General features: G+C 38.2%; 2 protein-coding genes across 3 annotated transcripts; one reads left to right on the plus strand and one right to left on the minus strand.

Moving 5' to 3' along the window:
- The first annotated feature begins 3,290 nt into the window (after nt 1–3,290).
- Nucleotides 3,291–13,303, plus strand: LOC127412486 (transmembrane protein 150A-like). Its single transcript, XM_051648886.1, has 7 exons — nt 3,291–3,595; nt 5,960–6,007; nt 6,109–6,180; nt 6,276–6,343; nt 6,603–6,733; nt 7,265–7,442; nt 12,138–13,303. The coding sequence occupies exons 1-7, from the start codon at nt 3,531–3,533 to the stop codon at nt 12,323–12,325; spliced, it is 750 nt and encodes a 249-aa protein (XP_051504846.1). The 5' UTR covers nt 3,291–3,530; the 3' UTR covers nt 12,326–13,303.
- Nucleotides 13,304–15,984: 2,681 nt separating this feature from the next.
- LOC127412262 (eukaryotic translation initiation factor 4E-like) lies at nt 15,985–24,698 on the minus strand. Of its 2 annotated transcripts, XM_051648490.1 has the most exons (8): nt 24,637–24,674; nt 23,506–23,597; nt 20,589–20,759; nt 19,748–19,843; nt 19,545–19,608; nt 18,367–18,480; nt 18,061–18,200; nt 15,985–17,142 (listed from the first exon to the last, which is right to left on the minus strand). In XM_051648490.1, the coding sequence occupies exons 3-8, from the start codon at nt 20,705–20,707 to the stop codon at nt 17,028–17,030; spliced, it is 648 nt and encodes a 215-aa protein (XP_051504450.1). In that variant the 5' UTR covers nt 20,708–20,759; nt 23,506–23,597; nt 24,637–24,674; the 3' UTR covers nt 15,985–17,027. The 2 variants fall into 2 exon arrangements, with proteins under 2 accessions (XP_051504450.1, XP_051504451.1); XM_051648491.1 differs by lacking the exon at nt 20,589–20,759 and having other exon boundaries at nt 15,986–17,142; nt 24,637–24,698.
- Nucleotides 24,699–24,865: the final 167 nt, after the last annotated feature.

The raw sequence follows: 24,865 nt of genomic DNA on the forward strand, positions 1-24,865 counted from the left end.
GTCTTCTGGTCCGAGTCCTTCGTTCTTTTGTCACGTGACAGCCGTATACGCTATGCATTGCTCACACAGGAAACAGAAACGATTAGTTCACCTCTCGAGTCTTCTGGTCCGAGTCGTTCGTTCTTTTGTCACGTGACAGCCGTATACGCTATGCATTGCTCACACAGGAAACAGAAATTATTAGTTCACCTCTCGAGTCTTCTGGTCCGAGTCGTTCGTTTTTTGTCACGTGACAGTTGTATACGCTATGCATTGCTCACACAGGAAACAGAAACGATTAGTTCACCTCTCGAGTCTTCTGGTCCGAGTCGTTCGTTCTTTTGTCACGTGACAGCCGTATACGCTATGCATTGCTCACACAGGAAACAGAAACGATTAGTTCACCTCTCGAGTCTTCTGGTCCGAGTCGTTCGTTCTTTTGTCACGTGACAGCCGTACATGCTATGCATTGCTCACACAGGAAACAGAAACGATTAGTTCACCTCTCGAGTCTTCTGGTCCGAGTCGTTCGTTCTTTTGTCACGTGACAGCCGTACATACTATGCATTGCTCACACAGGAAACAGAAACGATTAGTTCACCTCTCGAGTCTTCTGGTCCGAGTCGTTCGTTCTTTTGTCACGTGACAGCCGTATACGCTATGCATTGCTCACACAGGAAACAGAAATGATTAGTTCACCTCTCGAGTCTTCTGGTCCGAGTCGTTCGTTCTTTTGTCACGTGACAGCCGTATACGCTATGCATTGCTCACACAGGAAACAGTAACGATTAGTTCACCTCTCGAGTCTTCTGGTCCGAGTCGTTCGTTCTTTTGTCACGTGACAGCCGTATACGCTATGCATTGCTCACACAGGAAACAGAAATTATTAGTTCACCTCTCGAGTCTTCTGGTCCGAGTCGTTCGTTTTTTGTCATGTGACAGTTGTATACGCTATGCATTGCTCACACAGGAAACAGAAACGATTAGTTCACCTCTCGAGTCTTCTGGTCCAAGTCGTTCATTCTTTTGTCACGTGACAGCCGTATACGCTATGCATTGCTCACACAGGAAACAGAAATGATTAGTTCACCTCTTGAGTCTTCTGGTCCGTGTCGTTCGTTCTTTTGTCACGTGACAGCCGTATACGCTATGCATTGCTCACACAGGAAACAGAAATGATTATTTCACCTCTCGAGTCTTCTGGTCCGAATCGTTCGTTTTTTGTCATGTGACAGTTGTATACGCTATGCATTGCTCACACAGGAGACAGAAACGATTAGTTCACCCCTCGAGTCTTCTGGTCCGAGTCATTCCTTCTTTTGTCACGTGACAGCCGTATACGCTAAGCATTGCTCACACAGGAAACAGAAATGATTAGTTCACCTCTCGAGTCTTCTTGTCCGAGTCGTTCGTTCTTTTGTCACGTGACAGCCGTAGATGCTATGCATTGGTCACACAGGAAACAGAAACGATTAGTTCACCTCTCGAGTCTTCTGGTCCGAGTCATTTGTTCTTTTGTCATGTGACAGCCGTATACGCTATGCAGTGACAAAGAACAAACGACTCGGACAAGAAGATTCCAGAGGTGAACTAATCATTTCTGTTTCTCATAATTTGTCCTTGGCTGCATTATCAATTTTTCCTTATTGGAACTATAATCAAAATTTGCGTTAGTAAACGTGTTGGGGGGGATTTGGCTATTGAAAATGTAACATTTTAATTACATTCTGCTCAAATGAACAAAATGAACGAAATGACTTGAATAAAGATTCGTTCATTTTGCTGAACAACACTCAAAAATTCAAGTCAGTAAAATGATCCGATCTTCCCATTACTAATGAGGACACAGCTCATTCACCATTGGCCAGACTCACACGTGACAATGGTTACACTTGTTTCATGGGCAGCATATGCAATTGCATACTTCACATACTACTCTTACTACTTCTGCTATGTCCGTGTCAGTCTATGGCAGAAATAACCGTACATCATGTTTATATCATGCTATATCATGTTTGTCATAGTAATATTAAGTTTATTCATTTAAAAAAACTAAATGATTAAAAATACTCAATATTAAAATAATACAGGCTTTTATTGGACTTTCTTTTTATACACAAAACAGGCACTGTATTAAGCAACACGTAAACCTTTTCAAATGAACAATGTTTCAGATTATTTTGTGTAAAATTCAAACATCTGTCTATCTGAATCACATTTCGTCTGTAAACATCGCGTGATCGTCCGTGACTAGTGTAGGTTCAGCAGACGATGGAAAGAGCAAAGTGTCCGGCTTGAGGCCTCTCTTTTAAACTCCTCCGCCGACTGCAACCGGTCTCGCCGATCATTAAAATCGAGATGCAGTTCAAGTCGAAGAAACATACCTATAGAGATGAATGGGGATGCTAAGGGATAGCTCTCTCCAGGTATTTTATAGTACCATGGCGTCAAATCATAATTAACCGACAGCGGCTTTAAATTATTTTAAGCAAGTGTAGAGCACAGCCCACTGAGCCCAGGCCATAAAACTGATGAGCTCCGGTGGAAGAAGCGTCTGGATCTTCTGATGACACACGGCTCATGTCTCTGTCTCCGTGAGTTAATTAAACTCCACATAAAAAACACGAGACACGCACGTGTTCAGTGCACTGGCTTTCCCATTATATGAAGTGACAGACAACTAGTTGTCCAGCACGGTTCCGTTCACACAGCACATGTTTGCCAAAAAATGCGTTTGTGAGTCCTGAAATTTCCGTGTGTCAGTTCGGTTATAGAATGCGGTTGTCATTCTCATAAATAACCGACATGTGTGTGTGAACGCAACCGTATTAAGCACTCAAAGACAGAACTGACAGCCATATTCTGCTGCTGTGTGAATGTGGCCTGAAAGTCTGTCCCTCACAGCCTCGCTTTCATTTATGTCAAAATCAAACATGGCGCTTGTGTGAATAATGTCTATGACATGCAGTTTCTGCAATCTCCAGAGAGAAGAAATAGAACCACAGATATAAGCTGTAATTGAGAATATTAAAAAATGTAACTTTATGTAAGACCACTTAAAGAGAAAAATATAATACATAAAAAAATTAATTGCACAATAATTCCACATGATCAATTATTATTATGCCATTTTATTTACTGAAAGGGAAACCCTTCTGCTAACGTCACTCTAAACTTACATGCTCTCAGAAACGAATACCTCATGAGTAAGACAGGCAGTAAGTAAACACCTGGAACAAGTTGACCCAACCCAAGTTTCATTGTGGCTGTAATATTTTCTACTAGAAGGTGATTACCGTTAAGGAGTGGTTGGATGGGTTGGCATGTCTCAAAGCCTCCTTTGCGTGTAAAGAATGTAGCTCATCTGGTGGAGTAAACCGGTAAGGCCAAGCTGTCCAGGAGAGAGGACTTTTCAGGAGTCCAAAAGCGAAATACTAAAATGCTGAAGAACATGTTTTTGTGGGCCTGACATATCAAGACCTCCGTGGACGGATCACTTCTGAGCTTGTAATAATTAAGTTTTAATCTTGAAGCAGCTTTCTACAACAAACATGGGATTTTGGGTTATTTTACCAATTATTCTGTGTTCTGTCTCATTCGTCGGGTGCTGGACAGTGTGAGTTAATCAGATTCTTTGCCATTTCTCTGATTTTGATGATATATTACATTTTATGCTGCTCAGAGTCAACTAAAACTGTGAATAGATTTTATACATGTTTAATGAATACTGACTAGAATTGTTACAGGTTTGCACTTTGCAGAAGTCTTTTTTTATAGACTCCACTATGTCTTTTTTTAAAGGTTTATATATCTTTTATCCATTGCTGAGAAGACTGACACATTAAAAACTAATTACATGCTATCGCATGATGGATGAATGAATGATTGGATAAATAGATGGATTGGTTTGCTACACATTCAAAACTTTCTAAACCAGATTGTGATGCCTTGATTATTTAATATGTTGTGTTTCATCTCATAGGCCTGTTTCAATTAATTTAGAAATATCTGGATTATATCATTGATGATGATGTGTAAAAGACTGTTGCATAACCAGCCTAACAACAATGCAACAAGACGCAAGTAATTTTGGTGCTGATGTCATAAATGTCAAGCCACATTGTATTTTGCTTAACTCACTAACTCACTAACTCATGAGTAAGGAACAGAAAAGCTCAAAGACTAGACTGATCTTATCTAATCTTTGTAAATCAAGAGAGTCTGAGTCACAAATTTCTCTTTTACCCTCATACCATTACAGTGTTTCCCCTATATGCATTTTGCTGCACCACTGCTGAATTATGACATGTTTCATTTAATATACTTGATGCAACATAACGCTTGCTAGCCCCAGTCAGGTGTGCACTTTCTACGCTGTTCAAGATGCCACACACACACACACACACACACAAATACATGCACATACTCAGTGACGTCACCACATAACAACATGTCAAACTCGCTTCAGTTCAAGTGGCCCATGTGCTAATTTCTGAAACGTCCACCGATCAACCACAACATTAAAACCACTGACAGCTGAAGTGAATAACATTGATTATATCGTTACAATGGCACCTGTCAAGGGGTGGGATATATTAGACAGCAAGTGAACAGTCATTTCTTGAATTTCATGTCATGAAGCAGGGGAAATGGGCAAGCGTAAGGATCTGAGCGACTTTGACAAGGGCCAAATTGTGATGGCTAGACGACTGGGTCAGTGCATCTCCAAAACGGCTGGTCTTGTAGGGTGTTCCCGGTATGCAGTGGTTAGTACCTACCAAAAGTGGTCCAAGGTAGGACAACCGGTGAACCTGCGACAGGGTCATGGGCAAACACGGCTCACTGATGCGCGTGTGGAGCGAAGGCTAGCCCGTCTGTTCTGATCCCACAGAAGAGCTACTGTAGCACAAATTGCTGAAAAATGTAATGCTGGCCATGATAGAAAGGTGTCAGTACACACAGTGCATCGCAGCTTGCTGCATATGGGGCTGTTTACCCCCTTGTAATTTACTGTAATTTAGTTTTTTTTACCTTGCACTTGCTGAAAACTATTAGAATATAGGTAGGGCTGGTAAATTTTACGCAAGTAATAATTGACTATTTAACACGTAAAAAAAAAAATGCAATTAATGCAGTATCCATTTTTTCCCACTTCCTGTGGCTAAAATTGCCATATATAAATTTCCGGAAGGTACACGCTCGACTCAACTGCAAATCCTAGCACAGAAACTGTGTGGAGAAGTGCACACTTGTTTTTTACGTGTGACGCATGTCCCGGGCATGATAAACATGGAGCGGATTTAATGTACGGAGAATAGAGACTTCAAATGCAAGCGGTGAGCCAAGTGTGGGAGAGATACGGGCAAGCTGCCTTATCTCTTCGCATCACCCGTAAACACTCACTGTCTGTAATCTAAAACAGTGTCAGAAGCAAAACTGTGAGAGAGACGCAGCGTGTGCATGATAGGCTGAAAAGCAACCAGAGAAAATAATACTTTTGACATTTTAAACTTGAGCAAACTTAAGTCCACTGGAAAATGCAAGAAGATTTTGCCCAAATTTTAATTACAGAATGTCCACTAATTTTATTTTACAGCATGTTAACATATACTTGTATCAAAGATTTATATCTGTTAAAATGTGTCTAACTCTATCCGCAAAAAAAGGGAACATTTATATTTATAATATAATATATAATCATATTAAAATAATTAAAATAAATGATGACTAACCAATTTCCTGAAAATTCTTTTAGAAAAAGTATAAAGTAAATATATTTATGGTTATATTTTAATGTTTGTTTAAATGTACCGAGTACCATGATTAATCACGATTAATTAGTTAACATTTTTTAATCGATTCACAGCCTTAGAATTTAGACATGACTTTAAGGTTAGGCAGCTTCAGCCTTAATGGCAAGCAATGCCTCTTAAATACTTTTGTAAATTTTTGTGAGTGGTTCTTGTGTCTTTCTTTACAGATACGGACTTGCATTACGTTTCAACCATGTCTGTTCACTTAGTAACTGGTAAAGTGATCCAACCAGCATTCTTTAATATTAATTATCAATTGCTTTTATGACTCATGTTTCATATAACATTGTGGGTTTTTTCTTCCATCTTTTAAAAGGGAATACAGAAATTCTTGTCACACAAATGAAACCGGGATGTGCTGCACCCTGGATAATGTACCCACCATAAGGTTTGTTTAACACATTAACCTTTAAAGCACTTGTTTCACTCACTTCATAATCCAAAGGAAATGTTGGGCTTGAAGATTTTATGTTTATTTTGCAGCACAAGTGGAGCAAACTTTCCAGAAAACTCCCTTTTCACAGCAACAATCAATGCAGGGTCATTTTTGTGTGCGTAAATATGCCATTCCTTTTCAGATTCAGTTTCACATACGGTATCTTGACAAACACTTCAATAGAACATACACTATTAGTCAAAAGTTTTAAATGTATGTTTCTCATGATCTTCAAAACCTAAGCTTATGCTTAAATATTTGAATTTAGTTTTGAAGACAAATATAAATTGTGCATATTTCTTAATTTCTTCACAAAACATGAAGCACTATCATTATAAAAAACTGTGTAATCTATCCTCTCTTTGTCCCCACAGTTCTGATTTTCTGCATTTTTCATCATGCACACATTTTGGACCAGAGCAGTATGCATTCTCTCCTCAGTAAGATTGCTCTGGTTTTAGGCTGTGTGGCGTCCATGGGCGCTTTCATGGCTGGGAACTGCAATGTAAGTCAACATGAATATCCTTAACTACTTTCACTTCATATCTTACAAATGTTTTAGTGCTAAATAGTAACCACAAACACAGCATTCTCAGCTGACAGGTACATTGACAAGACTATCAAACCAATTTCATTCCTCAGTGATCAAACAGATAATAAAATCACGCTATTTAACAGTGTTTTGCAAGACAAGTATGGAGAAAGATAACATGTAAATGTGAAGTTGATAGGTGTGGTCACAAAACAAACAGGCTTGGATACTGTTTCCTGAAAGCATACTGTATGTGTCAATATGAAGAATTTGCATGATATTAGGCAATTTACAAACTTAAAAATGTAAGCTGTAATTTTAAATACATTTCAATGAATTGAATTAATTGATAATTATACCACCATATCACAAACGTATGATTGTATGTGGTATCACGTAGTACATACTTGTTCTGTATTCCCATCTGAAATATAATTATTTGACACCATCTCTTCTATAATGAAATGACTGAATATATTTGGGGTCGTGTGTTTTTCCTCACAGCCAGTAGAACTGTTGTTGCTCCATTACTTGGGTGCTGCGCTGAGCTTTGTGTGTGTGTGTCTCTATATAACCATCCTGACCTCCCTCACAAGCAAATGTATGCTGACGGGGTGTGAATGGTTACTTTACCCCCTACGCATCCTCTCCGCAACAATCCAGATTTCTGCCACCATCCTCTGTATCCTTTTATGCAAAAAATATTTTGCATTATTATGCATGGTAATGATTATTTTAGTATATGAATTGATGTTTAGTATGTTTCTATGCATATTAAAAGCCTGAAGTTTGCTAGAATGAAGTACAGGTGGAAAAAGTACTGTTGTAATTATAGGTTCATTTTTAGTTATAGATGTCATTGTTTAAAGCTGAAGTGTGTTATTTTAAAATGCTTTCTCCTATGCCAGCTTAATATGCAGAGACAAGTATACAGTGAGTAAGCCATCCGTAAGTTGAATCCCCAAAAAGTGTAAAAACTATGGCTCTCTGAAAAAATTGCTCTATTTGTTTGAGCAACCTGACACAGCAACATTGGCTCAACCAATCGATTGCAACAGTCTGGATCCGGAAGTAAAAATCCTTTGACAAATTGATTTTCAACGATAACTTATAAACCTTTAAAGACAGACCTACCGTGTGCTCAGAAGTTGTTAATCAATGGTATATACGTCAGTTGAAGCCATCAGTCCGTGTTATTTCAACTTTATTTAAAAAAAAAAAGTTTAAAATTGGAATTCCTGGTGAATAACTATACTACCCATGAAAAGATCCACCAATCAAAGAATTGTGAACAATTGCAAACAAAGTACATGAAAACAGTTCAGCAGTGACTGCTCCCTACACTCTCAAAATAGTTACACTGATGAGCCAAAACATTATGACCACCTGCCTAATATGCTGTTGGTCCTCCATGTGCCGCCAAAACAGTGCCGACCCGCAGAGGAATGGACTCTACAAGACCCCTGAAGGTGTCCTGTGGTATCTGGCGCCAAGACATTAGCAGCTGATCCTTCAAGTCCAGTAAATTGCGAGGTGGGGCCACCGTGGATTGGACTTGTTGGTTCAGCACATCCCACAGATGTTCGGATTGAGATCTGGGGAATTTGGAGGCCAGGGCAACACCTTGAACTCTTCATCATGTTCCTCATACCATTTCCGAACAATGTGTGCAGTGTGAGGGTGCATAATCCTGCTGAAAGAGGCCACTGCCATCAGGGAATATCATTGCCATGAAGGGGTGTACCTGGTCTGCAGTGATGTTTAGGTTGGTGGCACGTGTCAAATTGACGTCCACATGAATGGGGATTTCATTCAATTTGCACTCTTGTAGTCTCTGTGTCTGGGCCATTGGTAGCAGTAAAGAAAGACTAAGACAATATTTTAAAACAATTTAAATTATATATATATATATACAGTTTAAGATTGACTTCCAACACAATTCAAACAATTCAGGAATTTTTGTCACCTTTTCAGAATGTAGTTTTATACCTGGTATTTGGGTAAACAATTTTTTTTCTATTGTGTTAAACAGTTGGGCTCAAAAGTTTGCATACCTTTGGAGAATTGGTAATATATGTTCCATTTTTAAAGAAAACATGAGTGAGCAGGCAAAACACATTTCTTTTATTTCTTATGGGATTCATATTCAACTGTAGGTTATAACAGAATGGCACAATCATAAAACAAAACATAGCAACAAAGAAAAAAATAAAATGACCCTTGTTCAAAAATCTGCATACCCTTAGTTCTTAATATTGTGTATTGCCCCCTTTAGCATCAATGACAGCGTGCAGTCTTTTGTAATAGTTGTCTATGAGGCCCCAAATTCTTGCAGGTGGTATAGCTGCCCATTCATCTTGGCAAAATGCCTCCAGGTCATGCAAAGTCTTTGGTCGTCTTGCATGAACCGCACGTTTGAGATCCCCCCCAGAGTGGCTCGATGATATTAAGGTCAGGAGACTGTGATGGCCACTCCAGAACCTTCACCTTTTTTCTGCTGTAACCACTGGAGGGTCAACTTGGCCTTGTGTTTAGGGTCATTGTGGTGCTGGAAAGTCCAAGAGCATCCCATGCGCAGCTTTCTTGCAGAAGAATGCAAATTGTCTGCCAGTATTTTCTGATAACATGCTGCATTCATCTTGCCATCAATTTTCACAAGATTCCCCATGCCTTTAGAGCTCACACCCCCCAAAAACATAAGTGAGCCACCACCATGCTTCACAGTGGGGATGGTATTCATTTCACTATAGGCCTTGTTGATCCCTCTCCAAACATAGCGCTTATGGTTGTGACCATAAAGCTCTATTTTGGTCTCGTCACTCCAAATTACAATGTACCAGAAGCTGTGAGGCGTGTCAAGGTGTTGTTGGGCATATTGTAACCGGGCTTTTATGTGGTATTGGCGCAGTAAAGACTTCTTTCTGGCAACTCGACGATGCAGTTTATTTTTGTTCAAGTATCGTCGTATTGTGCTCCTTGAAACAACCACACCATCTTTTTCCAGAGCAGCCTGTATTTCTCCTGAGGTTACCTGTGGGTTTTTCTTTGTATCCTGAACAATTCTTCTGGCAGTTGTGGCTGAAATCTTTCTTGGTCTACCTGACCTTGGCTTGGTATCAAGAGATCCCTGAATTTTCCACTTCTTAATAAGTGGTTGAACAGTACTGACTGGCATTTTCAAGGCTTTGGATATCTTTTTATATCCTTTTCCATCTTTATAAAGTTCCATTACCTTGTTACGCAGGTCTTTTGACAGTTCTTTTCTGCTCCCCATGGCTCAGTATCTAGCCTGCTCAGTGCATCCACGTGAGAGCGAACAAACTCATTGACTATTTATACACAGGCACTAATTGCAATTTATAAAGCCACAGGTGTGGGAAATTAACCTTTAATTGCCATTTAAACCTGTGAGTGTCACCTTGTGTGTCTGTAACAAGGCCAAACATTCAAGGGTATGTCAACTTTTGATCAGGGCCATTTGGGTGATTTCTGTTATCATTATGATTTAAAAAGGAGCCAAACAACTATGTGATAATAAATGGCTTCATATGATCACTATCCTTTTCAAAATCAATGCCAAAATTTCACAATTTATGCCAGGGTATGCAAACTTTTGAGCACAACTGTGTGTGTGTGTGTGTGTGTGTGTGTGTGTGTATATATATGTATGTGTGTATGTATATATATATAGAGAGAGAGAGAGAGAGAGAGAGAGAGAGAGAGAGAGATCAAGCTTTTGACACTTAGGACAATTGAGGGACTTGTACACAACTATTACACAAGGTGCAAACATTCATTGATGCTCAAAAAGGCAGCACACTACTACATGCATACTATATGTAATTATCTGTAATGTAGATTCTGAAGAGCAGTACTAAATAAAACAAATCTTTTATCTCTTATATTTGTATAAATTTTGAAAGGGGTGTGAACATTTATGAGACAAAAGGGAATGCAAACTTATCTTCTCAACTATATACTACATATTAAACCTCAGATTAATTGGGTTATCAGCTGTCTTCCTTTGGCTTTCTATCTTGTTTCTGAACAGCAATCTAAATCAAGCAATTCTGTGATTTGTTGACTAAAAACAGCCATTTGGCTTTTTAATGTTTCAGTTTAGTAGCCAATGGCTCCCAAGTTATTTTTTTTTTTAGACTGGAGCCCTGCCACAGTGCATCCTGGTGTCATCACTTCTCCAGGTAAATGACGCACATGTACATGTCCGTCCACGTGATGTAAAAGAAAACGGGACTCATTGGACCAGGCGACCCTCTTCCACTGCTGCAAGGTCCAGTTCCATTGCTCACGTACCCATTGTAGGTGCTTTTGACGGTGGACAGGGGTCATCATGAGCACTCTGAATGGTCTTCTGCTAAGCAGCCCCATACGCAGCAGGGTGCGATGCACTCTGTGTTGTGACACATTCCTCCCATACCCATCATTAAACTTTTCTGTGACTTATGCCACAGTAGACCTTCTGTTGGTTCGGACCAGACGGGATAGCCTCTGTTGCCCTCGCACATTGATGAGCCTTCGGCGCCTAACCGCCTGTCGCCAGTTTGTGGTTTGTCCCTCCTTGGACCGCTGTCAGTAGGTACTCACCACTGCTGACTGGGAGCACCACACAAGCCTTGACGTTTCAGAGATGCTCTGACCCAGTCATCTGGCCATAACAATCTGGTCCTATGTCAAAGTCGCTCAGGTCTTTAATCCTGCCCATTTCTCCTGCATTCAACATGTTGACTACAAAAACTGATTGTTCACTTACCATTTAATCTACCCAGACCTTGACATCTGGCCTTGTTAGGAGATGATCAACGTTATTTGCTTCACCTGTGAGTGGTCATAATATTTTGGCTCATCAGTGTATATTTTAGTATATATTTGAAACGTTTGCAAAAAATTTAAATTTGTTGTTTCTGTACTTACAATCAAAAACTTTGAAATCAGTAGCTTTATATTTTGCCATTTTTTTTATTTGATTACGTACTTTGCAATTGTTCATGGGATTGTAGTTTATTCCCTCATGAAAGACGTTTTGGTAACAGTCTAAACCTTTTGCCTTTTTGTCTTTAAATCAAAGTTTAAGATGGCTGAAAAAGTGGGCGGAGATTATTACGATCTATTACGCTGGTTTGGGGCAGGACTACCTGTTTGACCTATCAGTTTGACCTTTAAGAAAAACTTAAAGACAGCTAGAATTAAATACGAAGCAAAAATAAAGTACTGTTGTAGTTATAGATGCCTTTTAGTTATGGATGTATTTGTATAAAGTCTGACCAATACAACATTATTGAATGTTAATTTTAAATATTTTATGTTTAAATTCACATACAGAAAAAAAAATGTTTTCCATGACCGCTTCTTTTGTCAGACTGCATCTTCTTCATTCAGGAGGATTCTTTCTACAAACACATATCTGCTGTGTTTGAATGGATGCTCAGTTTAAATCTGGAGCTTTATGAACTCAGCTATGTTGTGGAGTTCTACTTCTTCTCATCCTCAATGCTGTCAGCACTTTTAGCAAAGAAAGAAGAGGAGAAACCTCTGATTCTGACTTGATTTACAGCTACAGCTTGACTTTTTTTCAGAAACAGATTTTCATTAAAAGAAGTTTAAATTATAACCTCATTTAAATAGTAAGCCTAATCAAGAGACATAAGAACAATGTTCCCCTATAAAGGGGTTGCACATCTTTTTTTTTTAAAGTTGCAATAGAAGGCACCCTACTCCATATGCTATTGTACAAAAACACCAGATTTACTTTGGAGCAGCATACTCTTATGTTTTGGGAAGGGGGCAACGGAGACTTCAGTTTGGAGATCTTTCCTAATTTCTTTGTAACCTTTTTACTTGGCAAGATACATTTTTGGAATTTTATAGATATTACTAATGCAACCTATGACATTAATTCAAGGCTCAAATTTAAACTGTGTTAACGGATGTTTGGTCAGTACATGCTGCTTAAAGAATCATACAGTGTTTGCATCACAAAATCAGGAATGTTAAATCAGTGGCTGGCAGGATATGTGTATTTGTCAGTGATGAGGGTTTCATAAGGTGCTTATTTAAACAGATAAGTATAATCTACTCCTTATTCATAGTTGATTTATCTTCACAGTTATTTTTCACAATCCCTTTCTCTGTCAGAACTTCAGTTAATTCCTATCTTGGTGAATTCAGGTACAATGGGCCACTTAGAAATCATGTTCAAATGTGGCCCAATTTACCTGAAGTTTTCTGGATAAGATAGTTGTCAAGCTTAATGCTTGATATAGTTTCATATTTAAGGAGATGGCAATTAATAATTATGATTTCCTGATCTATTGTTGAACAGAGCTCTTGTACTTTTGCTTCTGTATGACAGTTATTTATTATTTAATAGTTGTATGCATAGGTATTATACATTTGTATAGTTGTTGGTATGATTGTGAGTATACATTGAGATACACTTACAGTTATGACTTGTCTACAAGCAGACTTTGGTTGGAGTTGCACTTTGTTTAGAAATAAATTACTGAACAAAACATTCTCAGTTGTTTACAATCATCTATATATTTCAGGTTAACGCATCAACAGGACATGAATCAATTTGACTAGACTGAAATTCAGTCCTGTTTTAGAAATGCAGTTGTGTGGCTTTATGTTGTAACGTGCTGCTTAAATGTGTCTAAAGAGAATGGTCATTAGGCCTTCAAATGCCAACTAGAAAGACTTACTGGTACTTAATGGTTTCACAAGATAATTGATGGGTTCTTAACCATGTACAAAAAGATCAAGTGTGGTGGACTTAAAGACTCATAACAATGCAATGAAAGTACTAGCACTATTGAAACACTTGTTTTCAGACACACCCATTGTTTAACTTAGGAAACCACTCTTGCACATATAGTAATTCTCTCTGGTGGGTTAAGTTCTAGTTCATCTATCATTGTTATTATTTGATAGGTCAAATTTGATGGTGTAATCCTCAGGTTGTAGCTAAAACATGCTACTATAACAACTCTTGTCTAATGGTGCATGGGGGTCACACTACAGTCCTGGCACTGTTGAACTTATTGCCATTGAAGCATGAGGACACCAATTGTGCTCACAACTAAATAATCTGGTTTAGCAAGCACATACTTATTTTAAACACCAGAGACAGTATAGCTACAGCACAGCTTGTTCAACCTTCTAAATTCTATGCTCAGAAAGTCAGTGTGGGGGAGTGACTGATTGGAAATGGTTATTTGCACATACTGCATGGCCGGTTGTGTGCAGTGCAAGACAAAGACATTTACACATCTAAGGACTTTGAACCTATGATGTGGAATACTGAAGTGTTAAATTAGTTTATCTACAGTGGTGCCACGTCAAGTGTCAGTGAGATTGGGATATTTGCTTGTGCTGATGTCAGTAACTAATTTCACAACACAATAACAGGTGTGTTTCAACTGGAACTGAACCTGATCAATCATTTAACCCTCTTAAGCTGATGAAACAGTACAGGTGTAATTCTTTTTTTTTTTTTTTAAAGAAATGATACAATTTCTTTTTCCCTGAATAACAATAAATTGATGCACTTTTTTGGGGGGATTTTATGCTATTTAGATCAATTACATCATTTGCATATGCAAATAAGCACATTTATGCTAAGTTATAATGCTTTTTAAAGTTGAAACATGAAGAAAATATGAGAATTTGACATATTGGAGGCAGATCGCTGACATCTGATGAAAAAAAGGACAATTACATGACTTGAAAATCATGTCATAATAATAACCAGTAGATGGCTGCATAGACTGTGTGATCTGAATGCCTGTTATAACTTAAAGCTGAAGTATGTAATGTTGTTAGTGTTAAAATACTTCTATCCCAGCTTAATATGCAGAGACAAGTATAAGTAAGCCATTTATAGGTTAATTTTCTCAAAAACAGTACACATTGTGTCTCAGTGGCGCTATGGAAATTACTGTTTGTTTTGAGAGACCCAAACTTTTTATTTTTGAAATGTCTGTTTTTACAATAATGTAACATTACCGTATGTTTACTGTCAAACCTGACCATGGTGATACAAAGAGAAGACGAATGTGTGTTCTGCATTGTGGCTGATTTATTGATTTTATTTGAAAAATGTCCAAACATTTGCTCTCTGTTATAGTCTCACCAGTTCATTTGCAGGTGTGTGAATGTTTTGCACTCTGGATGTTTTGTAGTCCCACCTCTGAATTTCTGTGTGTGTATTCGGCTTTGTGGCTGATTTTTATTTTATTCGACAAACCAAAAATATTTTTGTAGGGTCTCTACCATTAATTTACTATGGTCGGTCAATTTTGACCACAAACAGCAGATATCCCCTTTTTTTTTTTAAAGACCACTTAGGCTCATTGAATCAAGTCAAATTTGTTATTTTTTTTTATTTTGTATGTTCAGATTGCAAGTCTTGAACCACTCAAATTGAGAAAACAAACAAAAAAATCTGAAATTGGTCAAAAAATTACTGAAAAGCCCAGGAAGGTTAAAATTAATAATAATGAAAGCTTTTGTAGTTTTTGTACTCAGAGGTTATGAGAGCCAGACAGTATCTGTTGATTTATTTTTTTCCAATTTTCTGTGCTAATTTGTGGGGAAAATCTGCAAAATGCAAACGCAATAACGTCATTAAAACACAATAGTTTTCAGTTACCTATGCCATTGTAGAAATTCACTATTCAAAGTAAGTTACGATTAATTTAATCAATGAGTGAAAGTGCCTAATAATCAGGCGGTTACTGAAATTGAGTAGTATTCAGCTGGTCATGTGATCCTAACACGGCAGCCCACATGAGGGGGACCCTCTCCATGTAAAATAAAACGGCTTTTATGTTACTAATATGACTGGTGTGGTCATGATTTCATACATATGCATCACAATGATAATTCATTTCTTTGTAAGTAAAACTTTTTAAATGAGGAAATTGCTGAGTGCACCTTCAAACATGGTAAAATATGTTAAACAGAGCTGAGAGTATTTTACACTTATTTGAAGCTGCATACACTATCAAATTGGCCAAACATTTAATAAACACAACGTATGGTAGATGTGTAGAACTTTGAGAATAACTTACGTTTCGATTATGTGGAAATCTGCGAAGCTTTCTATGCATGCAAATTCCTTGTGGGCCTAGTTAAGACCTTTTTTGATAATCAACTCTGATGTAACGGTCAAGAATTAAGAAATGGACAAAAACATTCAAATTTTAATGCAAAGCACATAACCTTTACTTTTGAAAGAAGGTAATATACATCCTGGAATTACAGATAATAAAGATACATTATGAGCAAAATAAATTCACAATGAATACCCTCTCTTCTTTAACTGATCCAAAAGGTGGTGCAAACTAGAGAATGTCTACAGTATCAATATGAGGGAAAGGTGGTAGCAAACCTAAAAATCATGGATGTCCAGGCATTCACTGAATACACTGTAAAAAAAAAAAAAATATTCACGCAAAAAAACAAAACAAAATTTGAAGCAATATTCCACATTGCTAAAAACCTAAAACATATAATGAAAATAGAAGCTTGATTTTCATGATCTTCCACTCATATTGTAGTTCAACTGCAATGCATATATCATAAATAGATGAAGTGGGAAGGGAGAAACACAACTGTTCAAGATAGGTCAACAAGCAAGATTCCACAATTTCAGCATAGCTGAAACAATAAATGACCACTCCTCCAAATTCCACACTTGGAGCGAGCGCGACCAAAGGTAATCCTTTACAAACCTTTAAGATGGTCAGTCTGCAGGCGCTTCTGCAATCACTTCTCATGCCAAACACCTCCAGCTTAAGTGTGTTAAAAAAGTTTGGGCCCTTAAAATTTCAGTTGTCGATTTGTTTTGGGTTTTGCAACACTTCATAACATGATGCATGAGAGAAAGAAAGGTTAAAGCAAAGAATGGCATCGCATTTCAACTAAGCCTTAGAACCTCTTCAGCTAGGCAAGTCTTGATTAGTCCTTTAAACTTTCCGATTCTAAAATTATATCAGTAACATCTAGCTCAACTTGTATAGCTTTAGCTGATGTGGTCCTCTCTCAGGTCTAAACAATTAGATGTCCCCTGATCCACACGATAACAGTGCTGATTATTTTAGGCTGGAGAGCACTAAAGGTACATATTTAACACATTTTTCTTTCTTAAAAAGGAAGGACACTACAGTAGTTGACAACTCAAAAGTATTAATGTGATGCAAATTTGTAATTTTATAAACCTACAATGAGCTGAAATTTGTTTTCTTCAAAACGAGTACATATTCTTTGTTGTAGAGCCACTTTTGCTAGAGGTGTCATCATGTGACTGGTATCCAATGAGGGTTTTGCTGGGAATGCTCAAACGCTCTTTGTATTGTTGCCTAAATAGAAAGAACAACAGATATCATTGTCATAATGACTGTATGGTACTGGTGTGAGCTATTCAGTAGATTTCTATGTATTTTCTTCAAAACGTCAGCTCAACACACATTTTAGGTAGTCAGAATTGATGGCACCTTTTTATGTCGATTGTTAAATAAATTTGTCTTTATAATCTTTGATCAAAATGTATCAATCAATTCCCGATGGATAAAATCATACACATTATCTCTCAATGAATATCCTGTTTCACCCAAAAATGCCCTTAAAATACTGAGGTAAAATGAGCTGCGAACAGTTTAATGGTGATTTTTAAAGTGATTCCAAATGCTAATATGTTCTGCTTTGTAACTGTAAATACTTTACCATTAAACAGTACAAGAAGGTCCATACAATGCAAGTAAATGGTGACCAGACCTTGGACACTCCAAAAAGCTCATAAAGTCAGCATAATGTATCCATACGACTCCAGTGGTTAAGTTAATGTATTCTAGTGTGATATGATCGCTTTGAGTGAGAAACAGATCAATATTTAAATCCTTTTTTACTATAAATCTCCACTTTCACTTACACATTCTGAAAGTGAAAGTAAAGATGTACAGGGAAAAAGGAGTAATATTTTGGTCTCTTCTCACCCAAAAACCATTGTATCAATTCAGAAGACCACTTGAGTCGTATGGAGTAATTTTATGCTGCTTTTATGTGATTTTTGGAGCATGAAAGGTCTGGTCACCATTCACTTGCATTGTATGGACCTACAGAGCTTAGATATTCTTCTAAAGATTTTCATTTGTGTTCAGCAGAAGAAAGTCATACACATCTGGGATGGCATGAGGGTGAGTAAATGATGAGAGAATGTTCATTTTTGGGTGAACGGTTCCTTTAAGACCAACTTTCTTCTTATAAGCAAGAGAACATACCCTATCGTCATGATAGCCTCCCTGTTTTGGCAGTTGCCCGTCCAGATGGATATTTTATCACCCTTTGGTCTGACATTGACCACAGCTCCACACACATCTTCACTGGCCTCATCAAAGGACTCACCGATTAAACACAAAAGCTGCAAAACACATGCAAAGCGAATAAGAATTTGTACAATAAACACCAATCAAAAGTGAAACTTTAATCCAAAGTCTAACAGGAAGCGCTAAGCTCACATGTCAAGCTGTTCACTAAACCATATGCAGAATGCAAGTCAAAAAGGAAAGATCGAAACAAAAACTTACCGTCTCCATCCAGTAGCGGTCAAGGTCATTGTGTCGTTGCTGTTTGCTGAGGGTCATTAACCACCTTCCTCCCAGTTTATTCCTGTCATCCTCCCACATGGGTTTGATACCATCCTGAGACACACAGAGACATTAATCTGAATAACAGTGTTTTTCAAAATTAAAGTTTTGCTGCTTTTAGTCCATATCTATTAGCTTTAAGGTCATCTATATGCTAATGTCCTTCTAACATTGACAAAATTTGGTTTCAGAACATAAGCATTTGAAATCTGCAGTCTCTCTCATCCGGGCAAAAAAATATTCAGGAACATCCATGACATCACATAGAGGTTGAGAAACCTTGTCCAATCAAATACTTTCTAAATCGAGGAAATACCCTCCCCCTACAACTGTTCAGCGCCAAATCAATGCTGTAGGAGCAATTCAAACAGATTTTCCAATAAGAATTGCTTAAAAAGTGAGTTATCGCCTGACTGACTGTTATCACCTTTCAGCCAACTGAAGCTCTCACAGTGGAAAGTAAGTCTGCCAAGGGAATAGGGCATAGGGCTGATCACTTCTGAATGGGATGCGCCAACGCGGGACGCTCAACACGAGTTAGTGTTCTTTATTCTTTATGCTTAAGTGTACTGTGATTTAAAACATAGATGTATTATGTTTTACTCACTTGTTTTTCATTCAACTGCACTGGACTTGCACAACGGCTCCAGCCTCATCGTAAGCGAAGGCCGCGATGTGCTGTGTGCATTTTTGGGTTGGTTATGGATTAACGCTGTCAGATCATCATTCGGTTCTCAAGTCTTTACAAAAGCTGGCCAGTATTGAGATCGCTTCTCAAGTTTCCCGGTAAGTCGCTCTGACATGAGCAGCACACGGTGGAAAGGGGTATATACAGTATGTGAGCAAATTTGGCTGTAAACTAAAGCCTATTGGCTATTTTTTAAAATGGGATGAGTCGTTCGACATGTCCCGCCCCCACTTCCTGCTTCGGTAGGAAATACGTCAAAACACAAAATCAAACTGCACTCGTCAGGGCACTGCACAGGTACTTTTAGGTGTCAACCAGTGTGATGTCAATATAAGACTTTTAATAGTGCAATGACTCCTTGCTTCCCAATAAAGTGTTGATTATCAGCCCCAAATTTCATCCTGGCAATATACCAGCCTCCTGATTTTACCTTAAATAAGCAGTAGTCACAGCCAAATCCAAGTTTACTGGGCTGCTGTATGTGATTGTATAATCTGAGGAACAAAACAAATGGAATCAAGTAAAGTTCATCATAACTTGCCAACTAATAATCATTACTGGCTACCAAAGAGTTGATGTCAAAACTCTATTAAGAATATTGTCCCTTCATAAATATCAAAGGAAAACACTTACGCCCAGAAATCTTCCACTGTGTCAAACTTGGAGATGAGACGCAGATTTTCTGTCCAACTTTTGCTCTTGTCATTTTTGAAATACCAGAGAGCCCATCTGCAGGAAAGAAAATCAGGACAGTGAGCATGGGTCTCCTGTATATTTTTCATGTAGAGCCTCTCAAGAGCAGCATCTAGGTGAGAGCCGAGTCATATTGTACTTTTAACCAAAGGCTTTGGTTACATTTAGCCATTTCGCAGACCTGTTATCCAAAGAGACTTAGTGAATGAAATCAACGTATACATTTTATCAGTACGTGTGATCTCTGGGAATCGAACCCATGACGCTTGGCTTTGCTAGTGCCACACTCTACCAGCTGAGCTACAGGCAGTTCTATTATAGTTTTATTTAAAAGAATAATGTCACATTTTCACTTCATGTGTCCTTCCTTAAAGGGCAACTTCCTTCAAACCAAGTCAATCTTCCTATAAATACATTCTATGCAAATACACTTAATAGAACAAGATTGAAAGTTTGGTTCGAACCACTAATATAAATGCAAAAGGAGAGAGAAACAAAGCAGTTCCACTAAAAACAAAACAAAATGCCATTGTTAACAGTCATAAGGGGTACTATTGTTCATTAAAGCAGCAAAGAGAGCATGCTGGGTATATGACAGATGTACCCTGTGACTCACACTAAAGTGTAATCTACATTGTAGTCCTGACCTGTGATGAACTTCAAACTTTTGGTTATCAATAAATGACTATAAAGAGTAGAATCGAACCCAACTAAAAACAACTGCTTAACTAACATTTTGATATATAATCCAGCAATACAAGTTCAAATATGAATGTCATACTCTATCTTTTGGCCGTCTGAGAGTAGGCAAGAACAGCTTTTACAATGAATGAAGGTCCTCGCTGGTGCAGATATGGGCAGTGAAAAGGCAGAAAGGGCTGGAATGAGACCACTCAACATGTGAGCTCAGCACTTCCTGCTGGCTGACTGCCACTGCATCACTCATTTGACTCTTGAGCACAGAATGACAACAGAACCACAATTTCAATAAAACACAACCTTTTTTCTACAGCATGTCATCCAAGACCAGCGTTATAAACTTTACATTTTATATAGATGCCTTGACTGAGAATTTAAGGCATATAATAAGGACATCATCTGTATAACATCTGCTTATGGAATAGTCAACACAAATAAATACACTTTGCAGGTCACTGTAGTTAGAAAGCACATGACAACAGAATTGTTAGTTATAGGCCGACATAACGACCAGGCTTATTAATAGCCCAATATTTGGCTATTTTAAAATGATCAGCATCACCCAATAACTGTGGCCCACTAGGCCAATTAATAGAGCTGTTCAATAGACCTGGTATGTATTCCAAAATGTAACAACAGCTTTGTCAATGCATAATGCACTTTTTTTATTTTCAAATATTTTCTAGCAATTTAAGTAAATATTGGAAATATATGTCAGTAATTTTTTGTTCATCTTATTTGTGATCACTATTGCATAGCCTATATAAATACATTTTGGCCACCCTGCTCTCTAGAATCCACATCTGACATTAGTAAGTATTTTGATCAAATATCTCAATTTCCTCCTTTAAAGGAAAAGTTCACCCAAAAATGAAAATTCACTCATCACAACACAAATGAAGATTTTTAGAAGAATATCTCTGCTCTGTGGGTCAATACAATGCAAGTGAATGGTGGTCAGAACGTTGAAGCTCCAAAAAGCACATAAAGTCAACATAAACATAATCCATAAGACTTCAGCGTTTTAATCAGTCTTCTGAAGAGGTCCAAATTGTAACTACTTTTTCACTATTAACCTTGATACCAGCAGTCTCGTTGGCTATCATGATTTCAAGCTCAATTACACTTCCTATAGCTTCATCTAGCGCTCTGCGTATGTGTCAAGCACTAGGAAGTGTAATCGAGCTTGAAGGACTTACATTTTGGTCTGTTCCAGAGGTAGACTGATACATCAGTTTTACAGATTAAAGCGAGGGCATGAAAAGAAAAAAACGACTATTTGGAAACGTGCCCCATCAGCTCACACATTGTGTTTCTAACTTCATATCTTATGAATAATAATAAAAAACCTAATCTGGTGAAATTCGAGGACCAGAACTACCTGTTGTGAGTAATATATATACACTCACAACAGGTAGTTCTGGTCCTCGAATCGGTTTGGACGAGAGACGTTCCATGAGTACTGATGGTCTGACACATCAGCACTCGGACGCTTCACTGTGTGTATCACTCCGCTTGTGTTCGTGCCATTCTAAACTAAAGTGTAAGAGCAGTGCAGATGTGTTAAGAGCCATCTGTCTCTTTACATTTAATTTTGTGACATTACATATTTTAGCCAACAGGTGGAGGCAAAAGACAATTTATGTGTGTAATATGAGCCAGTTGGTGATGTGAAGTGAGTCAGTGTCACTCAGTGTTTACATTCAACAGCACTCCGTGATCGCTCTTATTACTACTACACTACTAAAGCTAGGAAATAGCTTAAACGGCTTTAAACTAACAACTTCAGCATTACAGCTGAGAGACACAATAGACTGATTAATTACACAAACTCAAGGTGCTTACCGCTTACCGGACATTCCACATTGGAAAGGAAATACTGTTCAAAATGGTGGAGGACATTGCGGTTTCTATAGTGAAAGACTCTTGCGCACCAATTACCGTGAAATAGGGAGGAATACCCCTGCTTGCACGGCTATTTTTCCACTGAGAAAATAGGATGAATTCCACCAAAATGACATTATCTTCAGAAAGCTGACTAACAGACTACAGCATCATCAACAGGTGATCGCACACGCTCTATCGCTCTCTCTCACACACACATTCCTGAATACTCTAACTAACTGTTGTGTATGTATGTATATATATATACATACACACACACACACACACACATACAGTATATATATTTACAAAGTCCTTAATCTGATGAATATATAAGCTATAAAATGCTTAATTTGGTAAATAGTTAAGTAGAGAGTATTGTAACAGAGCCAAATCTCTGTCATTTCAAAATAAGAGTCCAAAATAAGTGTATTTCGGGCATGTCCATAGTCCTGCGTTATGCTCCAAATCTTAATTTTATTTTGGTTTTTATTGGAATTCTGGTTGCACAATAAACTGCATCTGGGATATTCATTTTGGACTCTTGGTCATAGTAAGGAAAGCCTTAGAATTTTTTTTTAATCAATAAATCAATTTTAAACAATATCTGCCGATTAATCAGTTATTGCCGTTTTTCACCACATTAGTTGTCGGAATCTGCAAAATACACTATCGGTCAACCTCTAATCTGTTCTCACCCAAAACCGATTACATTGCTTCAGAAGACATGGATTTAACCACTGGAGTCATATGGATTACTTTTATGCTGTCTTTATGTCCTTTTTGGAGCTTAACAGTTTTGGCCACCATTCACTTGTACTGTATGGACCTACAGAGCTGAGATATTCTTCTAAAAATCTTTGTGTTCGGCAGAAGAAAGAAAGTCATACATATCTGGGATGGCATGAGGGTGAGTAAATAATGAGAATTTTCATTTTTGGGTAAACTGTTCCTTTACTTTAGGTGAGGTCACCAGGGAACCAAGTCCACTTATAACAAAAGTAATTCCAAATTAAATTACATTAGCTGTACTCAGTACTTCCATCTACAGTTTAACATGTGGCACAGAGTTTGAGAAAACAAATGCACACATACAAATGTATTTATATTTTTACCTGTTTTGCAAAGGGTGTTTGATGTACTGTTCAGGGCTTGTTACAGAAGCGGTAGGACTATCAGCACAGCCTTCTTCATTTTCAGTTCCTCGCTACATAGATGCGCAAAACAGAGCTTTCATTAAAGGAAGTTCAGAGTAATTCAATCAATGCATGCATGCATAAGGACATATTTTAACATCATCCTACTCAAGAAGTCACAATACCTTCAAACACATAACCTTAAACTGACCCATACGACATTCTGTGCAAGTGCACCAGTCAACTTGTCTTCTCAGCTAAAGGGAGAAACTGAAGAGATTCTTAAGGGTAACTGGCAAACTTACTAAATGGAAACATATGTTGCTTTTGCAATCTACTGGCTCAATACTTGTAACTTTATTGCCTTGGGTCAAATCCCGGTTACAACCCACGCTGCCAAATAAGACTTATGGTATTTTAGGATGTCTTACAACCACAATCAGTATGATCAAATCCTATGTTTCATGCAGTGTAGTACAGATCGCACACTATAGAGTCAGTCCGATTCATTTCTAGTTCAATTTGGAGTCATACACCCTCTACTGTCCGCTAAGGTACAATCCTCTCAATTCACACATGGACTCATTTTAATGATCAACGACTTTGGTGCTACTTAAGTAGTCAGACTTAAAATTAATGCAACCATGCACACTGAAACGTCATATTTAATCATAATACAGAGTTATTAAATGACTAAGCAGCCACGATTAGGCACGCTAGCGAGAGCTGCTAGTAACACAGTTAGCCATGAACACACGTGTCCAGATGTCTGGAGATTTGATTTCGTCACGTCGAGCAGACAGAGAACTGAACCCAATCCGCTACAAAAGCGCTACGGAATCAATACGACGATTCCAAATAATCCGTTAGAGAGAGTGAGGAATGAAGATTTTCGTTTCCTCGGACCCTCCCTGTCTCTAAAGTCACCCAACAGCAGCAGTGCCACCCCGAAACCCTACTGAACGCCATACGGGGAAATTTCCAACAACTGCAGCTTTTAAACACTACAGCTCACTGTCCAAACATGTCCCGCAGACTATACCCCAGACACTGCTTTACCATTTCTGATCGCTTGGACGCCCTAATTGAACGAAACCCGCTCCCTCTTACCGGCTCCGATGTCGCCATCTTGCCTGTGAGAATTCTTCTGACCGTTCGACGTTACTGCGTCACGCACGCGCTCAACAATCTACGGCAGCTGGCTGGGCTCATATAAAATACGGTTGCGATGTACTATGGTACATGCCCAAGACCGTGAACAGCAGTTGTAACACGTTTTGCTATACTGCAGAAATGAGATACCTTTAAATGTCTTCCAAAAACATAAATGTCAAAAACC

The sequence above is a fragment of the Myxocyprinus asiaticus genome, chromosome 21 (assembly GCF_019703515.2).
Source record: "Myxocyprinus asiaticus isolate MX2 ecotype Aquarium Trade chromosome 21, UBuf_Myxa_2, whole genome shotgun sequence".
Classification (NCBI taxonomy): Eukaryota; Metazoa; Chordata; class Actinopteri; order Cypriniformes; family Catostomidae; genus Myxocyprinus; species Myxocyprinus asiaticus.

What these genes read in the sequence shown, in the direction of transcription:
- LOC127412486 (XM_051648886.1), top strand. Translation starts at nt 3,531, where the DNA reads ATGGGATTTTGGGTTATTTTACCAATTATTCTGTGTTCTGTCTCATTC. An exon ending in CAATGCAGGGTCATTTTTGT is followed by an intron (nt 6,344 to 6,602) that starts GTGCGTAAATAT and finishes TTGTCCCCACAG; the next exon opens with TTCTGATTTTCTGCATTTTT. An exon ending in TCATGGCTGGGAACTGCAAT is followed by an intron (nt 6,734 to 7,264) that starts GTAAGTCAACAT and finishes TTTTCCTCACAG; the next exon opens with CCAGTAGAACTGTTGTTGCT.
- LOC127412262 (XM_051648490.1), bottom strand. Translation starts at nt 20,707, where the DNA reads ATGTTGAGTGGTCTCATTCCAGCCCTTTCTGCCTTTTCACTGCCCATA. An exon ending in TCAGACGGCCAAAAGATAGA is followed by an intron (nt 19,844 to 20,588) that starts GTATGACATTCA and finishes TCTTTCCTGCAG; the next exon opens with ATGGGCTCTCTGGTATTTCA. An exon ending in ACAGTGGAAGATTTCTGGGC is followed by an intron (nt 19,609 to 19,747) that starts GTAAGTGTTTTC and finishes TTTGTTCCTCAG; the next exon opens with ATTATACAATCACATACAGC.